This window comes from Equus przewalskii, chromosome 15, assembly GCF_037783145.1.
Source record: "Equus przewalskii isolate Varuska chromosome 15, EquPr2, whole genome shotgun sequence".
Classification (NCBI taxonomy): Eukaryota; Metazoa; Chordata; class Mammalia; order Perissodactyla; family Equidae; genus Equus; species Equus przewalskii.
Genome location: NC_091845.1, coordinates 78078810 through 78099866, shown reverse-complemented (window position 1 = coordinate 78099866; position 21057 = coordinate 78078810). Strand labels below are relative to the sequence as shown.

The 21057-nt window shown below is 33.6% G+C and overlaps 1 protein-coding gene across 5 annotated transcripts in view; it reads left to right on the top strand.

Annotated features, from left to right (window-relative positions):
* ATR (ATR serine/threonine kinase) overlaps positions 1-21057 on the top strand; it is a 108901-nt gene that overhangs the window by 43129 nt on the left and 44715 nt on the right. For all 5 annotated transcript variants that reach the window (XR_011527196.1, XR_011527195.1, XM_008507753.2 and 2 more), the window contains exons 18-26: positions 1007-1137; positions 2641-2784; positions 4827-4920; positions 5905-6030; positions 10621-10827; positions 11642-11755; positions 14183-14298; positions 18275-18395; positions 20089-20226. Coding sequence is in view for 3 of the 5 variants with exons in the window: in XM_008507753.2 (XP_008505975.1) it covers positions 1007-1137; positions 2641-2784; positions 4827-4920; positions 5905-6030; positions 10621-10827; positions 11642-11755; positions 14183-14298; positions 18275-18395; positions 20089-20226 (1191 nt within the window). In the remaining 2 variants the exon portion in view is untranslated. The remainder of the gene's footprint in view (positions 1-1006; positions 1138-2640; positions 2785-4826; positions 4921-5904; positions 6031-10620; positions 10828-11641; positions 11756-14182; positions 14299-18274; positions 18396-20088; positions 20227-21057) is intronic.

Below are 21057 nucleotides of genomic sequence, written 5' to 3'. Positions count from 1 at the left end.
CAATATTTGTCAGTTTGTGTTTAAATGCATTTAGCACAGTCAAGTCTCATTATTTCTGCTGTAACAGTTGATCACCACTGGAAATTTTTGTCCATAGATTGGGATAGAATTTTAGATACTAATTAAATTTCCCTTTTGTTGCTTTGCACCTCTCAGTCAGTAAAATTATAATAAAAATCCATAAATGGAGGCTTTTATTTCAGTGTGTACTACCCTTCTCTTAATAACATTAAGGAGCCAAGAAAGACATGATACAGTATTAAACTCTACAAATTTCAGCAACCAATACTTGTTTTTTGGCGTCAACTGGTAAATTTAATCTCCTGAACAACTTCTATTTCATCTACATGGGATCTTTCGTATTGTTATGCCAAGTGAGAGAATGACCTCAAATCTAGAGAACTGGAGTGTGTACTTTAAACAATAAAGAGCTTGCATGTTTTGGCACATAGTTATAGTTGACTAGAGTTTCTTTACTGCTTCATTAGAATCTGGAGCTGTTGGTACGAGTCTGATTCTGTGTTATACACACAATAAAATATGTGTATTATTTTCACAAAATAATATTCACATATTTCACAAAATATGTGTATGTCATCAGTTACTTGTTTGTTTTACTAAGTTTAGAGCATCTTGAATTTAGTGCTATTAGGACAAAAATGCATGTTCTGCATAGCAATTTGGGATGGATATGAAGAAAATTAAACAATAGGTACTATAGTGTTAATAAATTTGAAAATTACTGTTCGAGAGGACCACCAGGGCCAAAATAACAAATCATCTTCAAGGGAAAAAAAAAATAAAATGGACTCAACTTGTCTTTTTCAAATTCATAATTCCTACCTAAGAAGTTAGACAAAATGCACTGGCCACCATTTATTAGATCTGTGTTACCAGAGAATAGATACTACTCTTGAGACAGGGTGGGATACACTTGTCCTTAGGGCTCATCTGCTCCTGTCAGCTTGTTTATAGGCTTTATTTTAAAGCCCTACTTACTTTTTAGGCCTTGAACAGTTTGATGTCTTTGATGAAATTGATGGGACCCAAACATGTCAGTTCTGTGAGGGTGAAGATGATGACCACGCTGAGAACTGGCCTTCGATTCAAGGATGATTTTCCTGAATTGTGTTGCAGGTAAATGATTGCCTGAGTAGCACTAACTCAAATTCTTATCTCTTTGAAGGAAATTAGGTTTAAATGTAAATAATTAAGATAGAAAGTCTATTTGTATTGAAAATGGAATGTTTACTTCCTTTTTTTTAAGATTTTATTTTTCCTTTTTCTCCCTAAAGCCCCCCAGTACATAGTTGTATATTTTTAGTTGTGGGTCCTTCTAGTTGTGGCACGTGGGATGCCACTTCAGCATGGCGGTGCCGTGTCTGCACCCAGGATCCTAACCGGCGAAACCCTGGGCTGCCGAAGCAGAGTGCGTGGACTTAACCACTTGGCCACGGGGCCAGCCCCTACTTCTTTAAAAATATTTTACTATGAAATCTTATAACATACTGGGAAATAGAAAAGTATAGTGAACCCCTACATACGCATTTCCCAACCTCAGCAGTTATCAACATTGCTAATCTTGTTTAATCTGTCCACCTCTACCTTTTTTATTGTTAGTTGGAATGTTTTAAAGCAAACCTCAGTATCACATCCTTGTACTTGTAAACACCTCAGATGTATCTACTGGATAAGGGCATTTAAAAAATATATAGCCATCATGAATTACTATATTTAGCAGAATTAATAGAAATTCCTTAGTATCATCTAAAACTCAGTCCATGTTCAGATTTCACCAATTGTCTCAAAGATGTTTTTCCCAAAGATGTTGGTTTGTTTGAAGCAGAATCAAATCAGATGCACTTGTTAGACATGTAAGTTTTTCTTTTAAACAGATTCACCCCTTAAGACCCCTCCCCACACTTCTTTCAGGCCTTCGAGGTTTTGGCATATAGAATTTGGCTGATTGCTAATTTAAATATTACTGCTAACAATAATGAATACAGTAATGTCTACTGAATGCAGTTTAAGCTTCTTGGAGGTTCTTTTTGTCCTTAGACTGTATCTTATTGGAGATGTGCATTCAGAATTATATGTTTTAAAGTCACATGACGTAATTCTTTTCTGTGTGCATGTGCCACCAACTTGATACTGTTGGATTCAATTGCTACATTTTGAAAAATTTTTAGAAGTTACTTTTTCTCTTTATTTAATTTAAAAATCATATAAAACATTTACATCATATATTATCCCAAATTCAAATTAGTATAACAGGTTACACTCAGAGAATCTAGCTTCCATTCCTGACCCCCACAGGTATCCATTTTTATTAATTTTTGTATAATCCACCCTTTCTAAAAGTACAAGCAAATGCACACACTCTCATATTTTTTTATATTAACCTTGCCTCAAAAGGTGGCATATTATCAACACTGTTTTTTATCTTGCTTTTTTGACTTAATATATTATAGAGATCACTCTATTTGAGTATACAATACTGATCTTTATCCCATTTTACAGCTGCCTTTTAATCTTATTGTTTGTATATATCATTGTTTGTTCAGCCAACAACTCATTGATGGAGCTTTATAAATAATAAAAGTAATGTGACTTTTAACTTTTATTTGTTTTTTCACGTAGAGCTTGGGACTGCTTTGTTCGTTGCTTGGATCATGCTTATCTAGGCTCCCTTCTCAGTCATGTAATAGTAGCTTTGTTACCTCTCATACACATCCAGCCTAAAGAAACAGCAGCTATATTTCACTACCTCATAATTGAAAACAGGTATTGTAACTGAAATTAATAATAAAGATAGCAGTTTTTTATTACTGTATTTTAATGTCTCAAGATATTAGGATTACTGTTGGTAATGCAGAATTGTTCACATTCTTTTTAATTTAGAGTCCGTCAATAAACAAAAGTAATTGACATGCTGTAAGTCAATATATATTGAACTAATGCTATTTCTGTTGTGACATGGCTTCATTATAATTATAAATTTATTAATTAGTAGATCAACTCAAAATTATTTTCATCAATTTTTAAAAAGGTGAGGCTAGATTTACCTTCTTACAGTAAAAGGCAAATAGTTGAATAGCGTGAGAAAGATTAGGAGGATATTCACTTACTTTCCATAGCTTACCTTAGTTGAAACTCTTACTGCTTCATTGCCTTAACCTTTTAACCAACCTCCCTTCCTGTAAGCGTTTATTACGTTTCTTCATATTCTTCATATTTAGAAGCATCTCTTTACCTGTATCATTCCAGCATATGGAGACGTTCTGTGGTTCTCTGTTTCCTGATAAACTGATAAATTGCAAATTGCTTATCTTGGTATTCAGGCTTTGTAAAATCTGGCCACATCTTATTTCTTAAAATTCTTTCCCAAGATTTTTCAAAGCAGACACTAGGCTGTAGCCAATCCAGACTACTATTACAAAAATATACATTATTCCTTTTGATTTTTGTTTTTCACTCAGGCTGCTTTTTAGCCTGGAATGTCTTCCTAAACATTTTAAAATTTTTTTCATGTTTGTACTTAACTGTTGAACTGGTTCTTTTGCTTCTGAAAAGTTAGGAGTTAAGTACTTCTTATTTCCCTATCTACCCTTATGCTATTGCTATCCCCGTTAATCATTTCCAGTAACTCTCTAATCAGGGAGAAGGTACAGAGTAAAAGGTTAATGTAGCTTTTTTCCGTTAAAATGCTTGTATTTTTTGATATTTTGTACATGACAGAACAACATAATCAGTGATCTGGATCACTTTTCAAATACTTTTTGGATTATTTTGCAAATAGTGTATCTTTGCTGTTTATTACAGAGGAATCATTTCTCTACCTTTTTCATATGATGAAAACAAATTCTCTTTCACTCAGTGCTGGATAGAACCTTAAGCTCCCTGAGTGAAGGAATTATTTCAGCTTTCTTATTGTTAAGTCTGCGGTATCTAGCACATAGTGGTACATAGTAGTTAGTTAATACATATTTGTTGCATGAGTTAATGAAGACTAGAATTTAGAAACACTTTTTATTTGGACCCAGAAAGATTAGTGTATTATATTTGAAGCAAATTAAAAATTGTAGCCTTGATATGAATTATTTGCATATTTTTCTCTAAAATTCTTTATGAGAATTTGTATTTTGGGGTTGGGTTTGGCTATCTATTGATGCATTACAAACCACTCCAAAACCTGGTGCCTTAAAACAACTAACATTTTTATTTACTCATAATTTTGCAACTGGGCTGGGTTAAGCTGGTTGATTCTTTGGCTGATTTTGCCAATGATCATTGGTGTGGCTGTAATCAGCCGGCAGATAGATTTGACTGGACTTCTCCCTCTTTCCATGTAGTCTAAGAGCCTTTCTCTTTCTATGTATTCTGTCCATGTTGGTAGCCAGACTTCTTAGGTGGTGACTCAGGACTCTCATGAGCATAGAAACACGAGCTGCCAGACCTTTTTAACACTTGGACCACAAACTGACACAGCATTTCTTCTGCCACATTCTTTTTGTTAAAACAAGTCAAACACCTAGCCCAAATCAAGAGGATGTGACTGTATGTGGGTGTGTATATTAAGAAGTGTAGTTTATTCAGGGCCACCAATATAACAGACTGCCACAGGGTGATTTTCTTAGATTTGATTATTTGCCGCTATTAATTGGCTGAGCATCCTAGACATGGTTAGGAAGAATACTTTGCATGTCAGTAATCGACTAGCACTTCTAAGTATGAATTAAGTTGGTCTTAGTTTCAACCTCTGCTTTATATATTTTTAGTATTCATACTATTTGCAAATACATCTTTTTCTTCCCACTAACTTTTAGGGATGCTGTACAGGATTTTCTTCATGAAATATATTTTTTACCTGATCATCCAGAATTAAAAAAGATAAAAGCAGTTCTACAAGAATACAGGAAGGTATTTAATTTTTATTTATGGTTTAGGAGATCATTGACAGAAAATTGTTCCCAAGTTTGAATATGTTTCATAGAGATTCTTTAGAATCATATCTAGGGATAATATAGTCATATTCTGATGGTGAATTACTAGATAATCCTATCATGAATCCATGACTTCTAGAAGGAAGTTTTAGCATTTAGATCAAAGATGTAATAGCATTAGATAGAACAGAGACCAAAGAATACAGTTCTTATACCTTTACTACCCAGGTCAATATGTCCTTACTTACAAGTCCCCAAAAGAAGCTGCCGTAGCTGCATTCCCTGAGTAAAGAGAGAAAAGCTGTGGGAAGATTCTGATTATGTTGTGCTAAAAATTATGGTATGGAAATGTCAGATCTGACTGATTCCTGAGCTTTAGAAGGGGAATAATCTGTAGTTCCCTCATCTTGAAGTCCAATGAACTTTCTGAAATTATGAAAATATTATTGTTGATTCCATAGAATTTTAGGGCAGAAAGTGGGATACCTGACCTCAGGTCAGAGTCACAGAGGTATTTACTACAGACCCCAAGATTGGCTCTGAAGATTCTATTTCCTCTTTTACTGAGTAAATCATCATAGTCATAAAAATGTAAGTAGTTAAAGTAAGGAATGAATTATCTGCATAGTCTGTAGGCCTGGTTCAAGGCTATTTTGTCTGTTAAGGGAAACTTGTATTTTTTACCAAGAAAGATTTATTTTAGATAAGTAAGTTCATATTTAGTTGGAATAAAATTTTTCTTCAGCTCTAAAGATTTTAGGGTGAAATTCCTTTCACCAAGATTTACTAAAAATGACATGTGCTATACAAAGGAAGAGATGGAAATTATTTTTTAAAACTACTTTTAATAGGGGTATAGTTTAACTACTTTAATGGTAACTCTGTAGGGACCCCAGGCCTTCCAGAATGGTTCCTGAAGTGGTTCATTGATGAGGTGTATCTCTCTGTGCTTTTTATATAGGAGACCTCTGAGAGTACTGATCTTCAGACAACTCTTCAACTATCCATGAAAGCAATTCAACATGAAAACGTAGATGTTCGTATTCATGCTCTCACGAGCTTGAAGGAAATCTTGTATAAAAATCAGGTATACTGAGATATAATTTTAAAACTATAGAAAAGAAACGTTGAAAGTTTAAAGAAAAGATGACAGATTGGTGTACTTGCTTGAGATTCAGTAGGTTCAATGAAAGAAGTGATTTTTTCTTAGACCTAGATTATCAGATCTGACTTAAAATCAGTAATCCATGAGATGCCCTTTGAGGCTGATTACTGGGGATTTGTGGTTTTTTATTATTGCTTTTGAAGAGTCATAATTTGATGGTTATATTTTAGGTTACTGCATCTTCTTGGGTAAGGGTGTATGTGTTTGTACAGCAGTAGTTTTTGTGAGTCTTCTCATATAATTTCCTATAGTTACCTGTCATATGAAATTTTAGTAATTTTGCCATTTTACGTTTTGACTGAATTAACTCCTTTTTTTTTCTACCAGTTATTGTCCTTCTGGAATCTCCTTTTTTTTTTTTTTTTTTTTTTTAGTTTTATTGAGATCATACTAGCTTATAACATTGTGAAATTTCAGTTGTATGTTATTATTTGTGAGTCATCATATAAATATACCCTTTTACCCCTTATGCCCACCCCACCACCACCTTCCCTCTGGTAACCTGTTGTTTTTGTTTGTGTGTTAGTTTATCTTCCACATATAAGTGAAATTGTATGGTGTTTATCTTTCTCTGTCTGGCTTATTTCGTTTAACATCATACCCTTTAGGTCCATCCATGTTGCTGCCCATGGCACAATTTTGTCTTTTTTATGGCTGAGTAATATTCCATTGTGTATATATGTATATTCTGCATCTTTTTTATCCAGTCATCAGTCGATGGGCACTTAGGTTGCTTCCACTTCGTGGCTATTGTGAACAATGCTGCAGTGAACATAGGGGTGCATAAGTCTCATTGAATTGTTGATTTCAAGTTCTTAGGTAAATACTCAGTAGTGAGATAGCTGGGTTGTATGGTATTTCTATTTTTAATTTTTTGTAATTCTGTTAGTTTTAGTGAAGCTAAATTTTTGTTTACTTGTTCATAGTGCCCGTGAACTTTGTTCTTTTCCTTGTCAACATAATGTAGATTATGCCTAACCTTGATGAGAGTGAGAACTGGTATTTAAAATACCAAATCACTACTATAAATCTATAAAATGGAAAAAATTTAACTGAGGTGCTGATTTTTGCATATTGAGAACCCGTATGATAAGATGTGAGAGCCTAAGACCCTCATGAATTAGTAGATTACAAACTGGGCTATATTTGGATTTTCATGATAGAAGGAAGCATTTACTTAGGACAAAAGATATACACGATGGTAAGAAGTACATTCTTCTGGGTCAGTGAGCTGGTATAACCAGTGTGGGTAGCGGCCAATGTGGAGATGGTTTACCACATGCGAGGAGCCTTGAATCTCAAGTGTAGGTTTTATGCTCTCTTAACCATAGGTCTATATTATCAATGTTACAACCTCATTCTCTGCCCTACACTACATTGAAACTACCTTGTGCTTACTCCTTGCCCCAAACCTCTATCTGTGTTTCAGATAACTTAAAGGACCACTAGCTTTTTAATTTAATATAGGGATTTATGAGTAGCAAAGAATCTCTCCTCTTGGCGTAGAGATTTTCTGGTTTTAGTTATTTCTGAGCAGATGACATGGTCATGGTCTAACATAAGGAAGTTTCATATTGATCATCACCTCTTAGATGTAAAAAACTAAGTCTGAGAACTCAAGGAGATTTCATATAGTCTTAGGAAAAAGCCATAGCTGCCCCACTTTTGCCACCTGTGTCACAAAACATAAATCACATCTGGTAATTCCCTGATAAGCCTTCCTTGCTTGTAAAGCCCAAGTGCTAATAGGTTAGCTAGCCAAAGTAAGAAGGTAAGTTCACTTGGAATAAATTACAGTTGGTCATGGGATATTATTATTGTTAAAGTCTAAGATATGTCTCCGGGTTGACTATTCTGGGGTCAATTTTCACAGGTACACAGTGGGTTTTTGCAAGATGTAGATTTAGGTCTTTTATTTCCAGAAAGTTACTTTGACCTTTGGATTATAGTTTTAAATATTATTCCAGTATTGCAAGGATGGTTCATATTTGGCAATCCTTTAATGTAATTCACTGTATTAATAGACCTAAGGAGAAGAATCATACTGTTATTCTCATAAATGCTGAAACAGCCTTTGACAAACTGTAACATCCACTTCAGATAAAAACATTCAAGAAAATGTGAATTGATACATACTACCTTAATACAAATGTATACATGTATGTGTATACGCACACATACTTAATGGGGGAATAAAATGCATTCCTACTAGAAGCAAGCCTGCTCATTATCTGCACTACACGTTAACATTCAGTTGGAAGTATTGGCCAATAAATTTAGACAAGAGAAGGCAATCAGAGGCATAAGAATTGGAAAAGATGTGAAACTATTTGCAGATGATATGCTAATATACTTGGAACACTATAGAGAATTATCAGTAAAACTAACTCAGACAACAAACTAATTCAGTAAGGTAGGAGGATATAAAAATCAATAATCTTCATATAACAAGAAATAACCAGGTAAAAGACTTGTTGGAAAACCCAATTTACAGTAGTACCCGAGAAAGATAACATACTTAGGAATAAGCATAACAATAAATGTATAAATCAATAGGTGGAAAACTTTGAAACATTCCTGAAAGACACAAAAATGTAAGAGAGATCAGCAAATGGAGAGCATCCCTTATTTATTGGGTAGATTGACTAAATATTATAAAGATTTTAATTCTCCCTAGGTTAATTTGGAAATTTAATGCTATCCCAAAGAAATACCAAGTTGTTTGTTTGCTTTTTTAACTAGAAAAGTTCATACTAATGTTTGTATGGAAAAACTAATGTGAAAATAGCTAGGAAAACTCTAGGAAAAAAAAGGCACCTATGAGAGTTCCGTAGCCCTACCAGACATTAATATACTCTACAGCTTCTATAATTATAACAGTGTGATACTGGTACGTGAATAAACAGACTAAGGGGAAAGAATAGAAAGTCCAGAAATAGACCCAAGTGTATATGGACATTGAGGATGTGATAAAAATGACATTTCAGATAGTTGGAGCAAACATGGATTTGTTTTGACAACTGGTCAGGCATTTGGAAAATGATAAAATTGGATGGATGTGTTAAAAAGCCTTTCTAAATAGATGGATTGAAGACATAACTCATTTTAAAAATTCTTGTGGAATTCAGTATTTTTTGCTGAAAAATAAAACCCACTTTATCTAACCTGGAAGTGAAGTGAAGACATTTTTAAGCACTTAGGAGATAAGTATATTTTTAAACTATCTTTCATTTAGAGTGACATAATATGTGTTGCCTTGAATATCAACTGCATTTATCTTTGCCAACTAAAGTGTCTTTTTCCTTATTGTTTTCTAATATTAGCAAGTGAATAAATATCTTTTTTATATTGGAGTTGCTATTTATTAATTACTTGTTCATTATTTTAGGTATTTATGCCTGAATTAACCTGTAAGGTTCTTTAAGTGATTGAATATTGAAGATTTTGGATGAGATAAATGTCTTTTTATTTTTCTTTTGAATTATATTGCTCTAATTTGAATCACATTTTAACACGGAGTTTGAGTTGCTTGTATACGTTTTACTTTTGTTGGAAAGAAATTTAAATAAATAAAATAATTCTAAAGTGCTCACACGAATCCAATATCTAAATCTTAACTGGCTTGAGAATAGTATCTTCATACTTAAAGTTTTTCATTACAGCATCCTCAGGAGATGTATGAAAAAAGATTACTTGAGCCAACATATTTGCATTAAGGCTACCTCTTTCTTCCTACCTCTTTTTCTAAATCATCCCCACAAACCCTTTTTCTCATATTTTTTTCTCCTTCTCTTCTAGTTTTTATACACTTTTCAGTCTTATTGTTTTAACTAATAGCTGTTCTTCCTTGACTTATTTCCTGAAATATGTGTCCACTATCCTTGAAAGTTACTGAGTTCTTTTTTTATCTTCTTCATTGCTTCCTTACCTTGTAAATACGTTTGTTACTGTACATATGATATGATATTTTAATTATTTGTTTACAGATTTTCCCATTGAACTGTGAACTTGGGATAAGACTGTGCCTTACTTATTTTTGTATACTGATATACTAGTACTCAGTAACTATTTGTTTAGTGGATTAATGATTAAAACTTTCAAACACAAAATGATTCTGATCCTACAGAACATTGTGAAGTATATTATGTGAACTCATCAAAAACTAGCTGAAAAGGGGCTGGCCCAGTGGAGTAGTGGTTAAGTTTGTGCTCTCTGCTTCAGTGGCCTGGAGTTCAGTGGTTGGGATCCCAGGCACAGACCTAGTACCGCTCATCAAACCCACCCTGTGGCGATGTCCCACATAAAATAGAGGAAGATTGGCACAGATGTTAGCTCAGCAACAGTCTTCCTCACACACACACACAAAACCTAGCTGAAAAGACTGCAGATTTAGGAATTTAATTTTGTCAATATTTATGTCAGATATTCCTAATACTTTTAAGCGGTCTAGTTAGGAAAATATACTAGTTTGTGACAGTTGCATATAAACTTTCTTTCTGACTTTTATTTTAGGAAAAACTGATAAAATATGCAACAGATAGTGAAACAGTAGAACCCGTTATCTCACAATTGGTAACAGTGCTTTTGAAAGGTTGCCAAGATGCAAACTCTCAAGCTCGGTTGCTCTGTGGGGAATGTTTAGGTGAATTGGGGGCAATAGATCCAGGTCGACTAGATTTCTCAACAACTGAAACCCAAGGAAAAGATTTTACATTTGTGGTAAGTAATGGTTATTTGGAATGACAAGAAGAGTTCTCTGTCCTATTAGGGTTTCTGTGTTCCATTTACAAAGAACTATACAGGTTATCCTTAGTGGAACTTGATCTAAACTAGACAATTTAGGTAATTTCTAAGTTTATTCTTTAATGCTATTGCAGAGACCTTTAGCCAAAAGCAGTGAAATTTGAGCCCAGTCCCGTGTGCTGTGTTCTTCTAAATAAGCTTCCTAATTCAATTTTGACAGATACTTCAAACCTAATTAGTTATTTAAATATTACTATTTAAACACTATTGCTAAGTGTTTCCATGGGAAACTAATTTCCCAGGGTGTTCAATAGTGTGTGTATAAAAAAAGTTTCCATAGTCAAATGAATTTGAGAAATACTGTATAACAAAATTAAGCAGAACTTTTAATGTATCAGTGTACATTGTGAATCTCCAAGAGGAGGGTATTTAAAAATTATTTCTTGGAGCTTCTCAAGTGACCAGGGTTGTAGAGAATGCAGTTTAGGAAATGATATATATATATACAGTTTTCTTTCTAAGAGTTAAAGAACAAAAAATGCATATTGTTGGAGCTTTGTAAAATTTGAATGATTCTAATGTACTTTATAGCCAACCAAGCCTTAAATTTGGCTTTTTATCTACAGATCATAGTTTAGACTTGGTACCAAACTTAGTTTGAACCTTACTGTCCTTTCCTTTTCTAAGTTAAATCACTTAGCCAAGTAAGTTAAATTCACCGTAGAAGGCATAGTACAGCTTAAGAAAATTCATACAAATTATCCTTGATTTTTTTCTTGTTTTTATTGAGACTGGAGTAGAAGATTCAAACTTTGCCTATGGATTGTTGATGGAACTAACAAGAGCTTACCTTGCATATGCAGATAACAGCCGAGCTCAAGATTCAGCTGCTTATGCTATTCAGGTAAGAGTGCATATAGTCATTACAGGTTTTACATTATTGAATTCTAGTAAGAAAGCTATAAAATCTATACTTTGGAAACTTTTTTTTTTAACTATCATTTTCATTATTAAAGTGATACCAATTCATGATAAAAATTTCAGAGAGTACAGAAATGTACTCTTTTAACAGATTATTATAGGTACTTTGAAAGATTATCTATGTGTATGCAAATATATATGTTTTCTCCACCAAACGAGGAAGAGTGTGTTACTTATGATGTTCTGTAACTTGATTTTCTTTTGTGTTTAACAGTCTATCTTGGGTCTATCTGGGTAATTTTCCATGTCAGTACATGTATCTCAATTCATTCGTTTCCCTGACTTAATGTTCAGTATGAATGTACCATAATTTATTTAAGAAATTTAACACATTTAGGTTGTGTTCAGTGTTTAGCTTTTACAAAAAATGATTTAGAAAACATATGTATGTTTCTGAGCACTCAAGTAAATATATCAATAATATAAATATCTAGAAATTGAAATATGTCTCAGAGCAAGTACAGTTTACAATTTGATAGATTTTATCAGAAAAAGTTTCACTAGTTTATATTCCCTTGACAAACCCGCCTTTTATCAAAATTTTAAATCTTTGCCAATGTGACATATGAAAAATGGTACCGTTTTGTTTTAATTTGCCTTTAATTATGAGAGAGGTATAACATCTTTTATATATGTATTGCTTTTTTGTGAATTTTCCCGTGATGATCTTTTCCCATTTCTCTCTTAGTATTGGTCTATTTTTTATTGATATTTAAGGCCTATTTAGATATAGTGAAAACTGACCCTTTGTCTATCATACATGTAATAAATATTTTTCCAGTTTGGCTTTCTTTGCCCTTTTTCATGGTATTTTTTTTCTATTAAAAGTTTCTTTGTTTTGTTAAATATTCAGGTCTGGAATTCATGCTGAGAGATCTGGTTTACAGATATAAATTTGGAGGTTTTTATTATAGAGGTGGTATTTAAAACTAAGATTCTGGATGAGATGATCAAGAAAGGGAATATAGGTAAATACATTCTAGTCATTGAGACCTGGACAATGAGAGGTCAGTGGGGAAAGAGAGGAGCCAAGTAAGGAAAGTGAGAAGGAGCTGCCAATAAGGTAGGAGAATGTGGTGTTCTGGAAGACGAGAAAGTGTTTTAAGAAGTATAGAGTGATCCACTGTATTAAATGCTGATCATGGGTGATTGAGAATTGACCATTGGCTATAGTAACATAAAGGTCATTTGTGACCTTGACAAGAGCAGGTTCAGTGGAGTACAAGAAGCCTTATTAGAGTATTTTTAAGAACATGTGGGAGGAGAGGAATTGGAGAAATTACAGAAACTCTTTTGAGGAGTGTTGCTGTCAAAGAGAGCAGAAGAATGAGATGGTAGCTGGGGAGGGAAAAAGGAGTAAAGATGGGAAAAATAACTATGTTTATATGTTGCTTGGGAACAATTCATCAGAGAGGAGAAAAGTGATGATGTAAAAGAGAATTTTGACATACTATTTTAAGTAAGTAAAGAGATGTGGAATATAGTCTAGAAGTGGAATGGGTAGCCTTAATTACAAACAAAAACAATTCATTTGTATAACGAGAGAAAAAGCATATTGGCACTGATACTGATATTGCCAGGCTGTTATTGGAGGTTGATTAAGAGGGCTTCTGTTAGCTAGAGTAACTTTGCCAAATATCAGCTTCAAATAAAATTTTAATAACATATTAAAGCTAAATGAAAATGAATTTTGGATATTTCTATATTTGAACTTTTCATATACTTTCTTGTATTTCAAAGTCCTAAATATAAAGTACATATTTTGCTAGACAGTGCTAATATTTCATAAATATTACGAATATATCTATTGTATATGGTCATTTTCAGTGGAATTGGAAAGGAAGTAATAGGTGATGGAAGATATAATACCCTAACATATTTGTCTTGTTGATTGACATCAGAGTCAAAGATATTTTTTTTCTTCATCTATAAAATCTCACTTGTTTTATTTTCAGGAAAGTAAAATATAATCATTTAATTTCAGGTCTTGAATAGTAAATTGGTTTTTAACATTTGCATCTTATTTTCAGAATTTTAAGCTTAGTATTTTATATCTAGAATTTGAGATAGCTTGAATTTTTGAACTATTTTGGATTTGTAGTTGCTTCATTAAAATTCAGAAAAGTTCAAATTCTGAGAATTTGAAGAATTCAAATCAGATTCAGATAAGAATCACCTAAATGGTTCTAAGCATTCAAATAAGTGCCCTAAGCAAGTTCACAAATCCAAAATTTTATAATTCTGTATATTGTTCTGTGTATTTCTATGACTATAATGTGTAGAATATTGATGAATGTAAAGATTTATCTGCTTCACTGTGGATTTACAAATGTAAAATATGTATTTGTAGGAGCTACTTTCTATTTACGACTGTAGAGAGATGCAGACCAATGGCCCCGGTCACCAGTTGTGGAGGAGATTTCCTGAGCATGTTCGGGAAATCCTGGAACCTCACCTCAACACTAGGTCTGTAGACTCTCTAAAACTATTTTCAAAAAATTATTTTGAACTTTATAAAATTAATGTTGTTTTTGATATAATTCTTTAGCATGAAAAGTATTTTTAGTAGATTCTAGTACGTATTTTCACTATTATTTATGTTTATAATCTTGTCAAAATGAGAAATACAGTCTGCTCATTGGTTAAATTCTATAATTTTAAGTATTTAGACAAATTCATTAAAGCTGAAAGGATTGATTTTTTTTTTAATTCAACTCTTAGAAATACTTTGAAAGAATCTACTTTAAGTTGAATATGAGTTGAAGCTTTTGATAGGTGTAATTAATGTAGAAATTTACGAGTTTAAAGCTATTTCCAAAGCCTTTAGTAGCTCTGTTTAGAGTTTAGAGATTTTCAACCCTACCGATTTCTCCTCATGAAGATACTTTCTCCCTCTGCTTTTAAGAAAGTATTTTCTAACCTTTTTTCCGAGGAAGACCAGCCCTGAGCTAACATCTGCAGCCAATTCCCCTCTTTTTGCTGAGGAAGACTGGCCCTGAGCTAACATCCATGCCCATCTCCCTCTTTTATATGTGGGACACTTGCCACAGCATGGCTTGATAAGCAGTGTGGAGGTCCACACCCAGGATCCGAACTGACAAACCCTGGGCTACGAAGCAGAGTGCACACACTTAACTTTTGTGCCACTGGGCAGGCCCCCCTCTTTTCCAGTTTTAATATCTTGGTTAAGACTAATTGAAGTCCATAAATTATAAATTAATTTTAGGTGGAAACTGTACTGTTAGGTACTCTAGGTCACCTGTTTGTTAGATTTGTGACCTTGTATAAATTACTTCTTTGAGCCTTACAGTGCCCAGACTTGTGGTGAAATTCTTTATAAAGCCCTTAAGTATGTATACTTATTTGCTAGGTATCTTTTATATTTAGAAACCTTTTAAACATCATTTTATTTCTTATAAACAGCATCATTTAAAGATCTTTTTTGTTAATATAAAGTGAAAGTCTACAGTTAAAATTTGGTTTCTCTTTTTTGAAGACTCCACACTTCTCCATTTCTTTATTCTATATTTTATAGCACATATAGAAAGATGCTTAAGAGTTTCCATAATCTAGTGGAAAGTTTATAGCCTTTGGAGTCACAAAGACCTAAATTCGAATCTTGGCTCTGTGTTTGCTAGCTCTGAAGTCTTGGGCAAGTTACTTAAGATTTCCAAGTCTCAATATTTTCATCTTGAAAACAGGAATAGTTTTACTTATGTTGTATGATCATTGTTAGGAATAAAGAAGATAATATTAAAAAGTACCTAGCATGATACCAGCCCCATGGCTTAGTGGTTAAGGTCGCATGCTCCACTTCGGCGGCCCAGGGGTTCGCTGGTTCGGATCCTGGCACCACACGTCAGGCCACTTTGAGGCGGCGTCCCACATGCCACACCTAGAAGAACCCACAAGTAAAATATACAACTAAGTACTGGGAGGATTTGGGGATAAAAAGCAGAAAAAAGAAAAAAAAAAAGATTGGCAAGAGTTGTTAGCTCTGGTGCCAATCTTTAAAAAAAAAGAAAAAAAAGTACCTAGCAGAATGCCTGACATTTAATTAATACTCAGTAACAAATGTTTATTCAATCCCAGCTTGTTGAATAAATTCTTTGCTTTTTTTGGAGGGCGTAGTGTGGCTATTGCGTACTTCAGACGGAGTAAAAGCCAGCATTTCTGCCTACTTGTTATTCGACTTAATATTTCATAAGAAGCAACATTTAAGTGGTCATTTATAAGAGTGATCTTAGCAAAGCAGTGAGAATTCGTATGATCTTTCTACTTTTATATCTGAGAGCTTGAAAGAATGTCTCAGATGGTCCCTCAATGGTGAAAGTTAGGAGATTTATCTAGCTGGGATCTGCTTATTGAAATTGCTGCCTCATAAAAATAAGAGGGCAGTAGAGGACAATATTAATGGAGTTGACCCATGTTTGTACAAAAGCTTTTGTATGACGCAGCAAGATACCAAGTTAGCCAATAGGTCAGTTTTATAGCTTGGACTGCTTGATATTTGCTCCAGAGGGCCTGGGGGAAATAATTTCCTAAAAACATTTTCTTGTTTTTGCTGTCTTAAACTTATATTCCTATACTCTCCTTTAACTTTTTTTCAATTGGGCTATTTATATGCAGTCAGTAAATCTGGATTAAAGGATATCTATATTTAGGACATTTGCTTTTTAGGACTAGATGGATCAGCTATATAGTTCAGAGTTGCCATAGAAATAACTGTAGGAAAAAACATCAGGATGTGGCCAGGCAGAACTTGGCTTGTACCCCAGTATCAGTAGGTTTCTAGCTAAGTTCACCATAAAACTTGGTAAAATCATCTAGGGAATTATATTTGTGATGATTCAAATAGTGATGGTTAACTGAGAGATTATTGGATTTTTCCATTTTTAGAAATTTAGAATATGGTGAAACACATAATGTATGCTAAGGACCTTAAGTTTAGAGCATTTATTATATTTGTCATTTCCTAACTTTACATTGGTGATTGAAAAGGAACCCACTCCCCTCAAAAATATGCTATATATGTGTAGTAGTAAGATGAGAGTTGTTTGACCATGTTTAAATGTTAATACTGAGGAGCAAATAGAAAGGATCATTTGAAGTTATGGAAGAAAGAAGAGATCACTGATATAAAACAGGACCCTGAGGAGCATCTAGAATGTTAGCCATATCCCAAATGGGAGATTAGACCTAGAGGGAGTGAAATATCTTTCTTTGTAATGGAGGAAGATGAAATGATGGATGGAACTCAGCTAAGTTTACAGATTTGATTGTGGGAAGCAATGGCTTTTTTTCTCCATGAAGTAGGAGGTATAGGAGATGAAATTATTGGCTGAAAGTGGCAGTGGAGTTGGTATAGGTGATGTGAGGAGAGTGGTGATAATTTGAAATAGCCACTCTAGAAAACGGAAGAGAGGGTTAATAAGGCAAATTTAGAAGGATTTCTGCACAGCATAGAGGTCCATTGAGGTTGAAGACTAAGAATATATAGTAGTACTAAATCTAATAAGCAACTTAGTGATTTTCCTGTCAGTACAGTGGCCTGGATGTCATTTCAGTGAAGGCAGAGATATAGATTGATCCAAGGTTGGAAGATTGGCAGATGGGTACAGCTGGTAAAGATAATATGACAGTGGCCTGGGAAGAGGATGTTACCAAGAGAGTGCTTGAATTGAAGGACCGTGGAGACCAAGCGGATTAGGGAAAGAGGTAATGAAAGGAAGGTCAGATCAGGAGATCTGGAGATCAGAAGAGGATCAGGAGAGTTTAGCCAGGGTCAAGGGACAGAAGATCTCAGTGAGAAGGAACAGGTATGTTAGAGTAACTGGGTGAAAGAATTGGAAATTTGGGAAACTGGCCATAGAGTGAGGTGTCTAAATAGTTCATTTTGGAAGTGACGAAGTTTCTTTGTATTGGCAAAGGAGTCCTGATAAAGAAGTAGAGGAGAAAGTCATTGAGCAGTTTAGAGTTTCATTAGATGATCCAGCCAGACTTTGAAGTCACTCAGGATGATAAGATTTGGGGAAGAAAGAAAAAAAGCAGTGTACTAAAGTTATCAATGAGTTGAGTAATCAACGAGTTTGGTAGATGCCCATAATGAAGAGTAGAGAATGGTATACCTGGGTTTCTTAAACCTCAAAGGAACGGATCTTTCTTACACAAGAATGGAGTGCGAAGGATCTGAAAGGAGCATTGAGGAAGAGGAGGAGGCAGACTCAAATCCTTTGAAGTACTTGGGGTGTGCAAGAATGACCTCCTACCTCACTATCAAGAAGGATATAGGAAAAGTAGTATCTTTGACCACTTTTCAGTAAAGGCAAAGCAGTAGTGGGTAGTCAATGAATGAGTTGATATAGTTTCTTATACTTTCAAGTTCTTAACAGATGGATATTTATCTATATATTTTTTAATAAACAAATTTTCAAAATTACAGATATAAGAGTTCTCAGAAGTCAACAGATTGGTCTGAAGTAAAGAAGCCAATTTACTTAAGTAAATTAGGTAATAAGTTTGCAGAATGGTCAGCATCTTGGGCAGGTTATCTTATAACAAAGGTAAGAGAACTCTGCTTAGAATTTGTCAACGAAACAGAAATTCTAAAAGAAATGAGAACATCTATTGGAATACATAACCCACACAGTAGGCACTGAAATATTTGTTCTGATAATGATAGAAATTTTGGTAGAAAATGTTTAATAATAATAGTAATTTCTATTGTAACTAGTAACAGTTTTTGAGTAAGAAGGTAATTGTTTTATCAAGCAAATTACTGTGATCTTAATGTGTTTGTAAAATGTCTACTACATTATATCTGTTCATTTTACATTGTAAAATAATACTGTTTAAAAGGATATAAATGCTTTATCAGTTTTTTACATAATAAAATGCTTTTTTATGTAATAAAAAATCCTTTAGTGGCTGCATCTAATAGAAGATATGTTATGTGAACTTCCTCCAAAATAAAAATAAAGATTTTTTTTAATGAAATTTCATGGAAAAATAGAGGTATATTTCTGATGTTTTCCTAATATGAGATTTTTACATGCCTGATAGACAAAAGGTACTCTGTGTCCAAGAAAATGTTTAAGGAATATTTAAAATTCACAGCTTTTGTTTTTAATTATTTCTGTTATTGTTTAAAGTATTATTATAAAAATTTTTATCTTGTAATTTCAAGAAAATATCTTTTTTTAAGAAACATACTGAAAATATAATTTGTGAAATGTAGAATATCTTTAATTAATATTAATATTTAATATTAATAATTTTAATATTAATTATTAATATTTTAAATATTAATTAATATTTTTAATTAATTACTTCCAGCTCTGGATGTTTCATTTTGTTTTTTTTTTTCCTCCTGAGGAAGATTGGCCCTGAGCTAACATCTGTTGCCAATCTTCCTCTTTTTTTGCTTTAGGAAGATTGGCCCTGAGCTAACATCTGTGCCAGTCTTCCTCTGCTTTGCATGTGGGTCATCACCACAACATGGCTGACAAGTGGTATAGGTCCATGCCCAGGACCCAAAACCATGAACCCAGGCCGCTGAAGCAGAGTGTGCAAACTTAACCACTACACCACGGGGCTGGTCCCTAGTTTGTTTTTTTTTTTCCTAAGTGAAGCATTTATATTTGAAGAAGGAAATACCTTTACGTTTTCATAAGAGAACAGTAATGTTGGCAAATTGAAGGGTAGATCATAGCAATAAAATTTGACTCTAATCCCAAGTAATTTAGTTTTTTATTTTTTTAATTTTTTTCCTATAGTTAATCACTGTTTACTACTTATTAAACATGTGAATCTAGTACTTAATATGCTGGCCCAGAGCATACTTTTTGGTTAGTTTACTCATCTGTGTGCTCAGGGAATTAATATGCTAAATTTAATGTTAGCTAAGTAAAATATACTGTAATTAGGGAAATTAATCTGTAACAAAACATAATGCATTTAAAAATGAACTGTAAAAGGGGAAGACCATTTCTGCTGAGATAGTTGGCAGCTTAGGGAGCTACATTGCCTGTAGGGGTCTCAGCAGTTCAGGCTCTTGGGGATATTTAGAGTGACCAGAGAGGTGGTGATCTGAAATCTTCCCTGCTTGAGTGTACACGCCTCTTTCCCTAAGAGAATACCCACCCGTTCTGATACCATCCACATTGACAAATTATCTCACATCGTGTTTTTTGGCATTAATGAACAGAATAAAATGTATGAAACTATTTATTCTCCCTAAATTATTTGAGTCTACAGGTTCGGCATGATCTTGCCAGTAAAATCTTCACCTGCTGTAGCATTATGATGAAGCATGATTTCAAGGTGACCATCTATCTTCTTCCACATATTCTAGTGTATGTCTTGTTGGGTTGTAGTCAAGAAGATCAGCAGGAGGTGAGAGATACCATTGTATTTGGTTTCTGTTTGTCCAAACGTTTGTCCAATGTAATTAGAATTAGAAAGGCTACATGTTAGTAGGAAATGTAGATCAGTGTTTGCTATGTGTGTACAGGTCTAAATGCTTACAAAATCCTTTTTAACCTTTTATTTATCAAAAGATTATACAATGCCTAGAGTAGAAAATTAGAAAGTATATATCATATACACCCAAATATGCACAGAACTTTTGAGAAGGATGCATAAGAAACTAATGACAGTGGTTGTTCCTGTGGAGGGATACTGTGAATTAGGTTAGGGGAGGGGAAATATTTTATTTTTTGTTTTATAATATTTTGTAAGTTTAATTTTTTGACTACATACATATAACACTTTTTAAAAACATGATTATTTTTAATAGCATAAGTAACATATTACTATGTTCTTAATGTAAAAATTAAAATTATACAAATAAATCAGAGTGTACCCTGTGACTACCATTCCTGATTCCACTTCCTCAGAGGTCATCACTGTTCTTAATTTGATGTGTATTTTTCCAGACCTTTTTTTTTAACGCAGTTGGTTCTTTTGTTCTTTATGATGGTATCCTGTTGCAGGTGTTGTTCTGCAACTTGCTTGTTGTCTTTTTTTTATTAACCATATATGGAGCTATCCTCTTTTTTAAACTAATGCTATGTAATATAACACATCCATTTTATAGTTGTACCGTAGTTTGACTATTGCCATAATAATGATGATTTCCAATTTTTTGCTTTTACAAACAATGCTGTGGTAAGCATCATGGCAGTTCTTATTTGTGAAAATGTGTATTTGTGTCTAGGATGGATT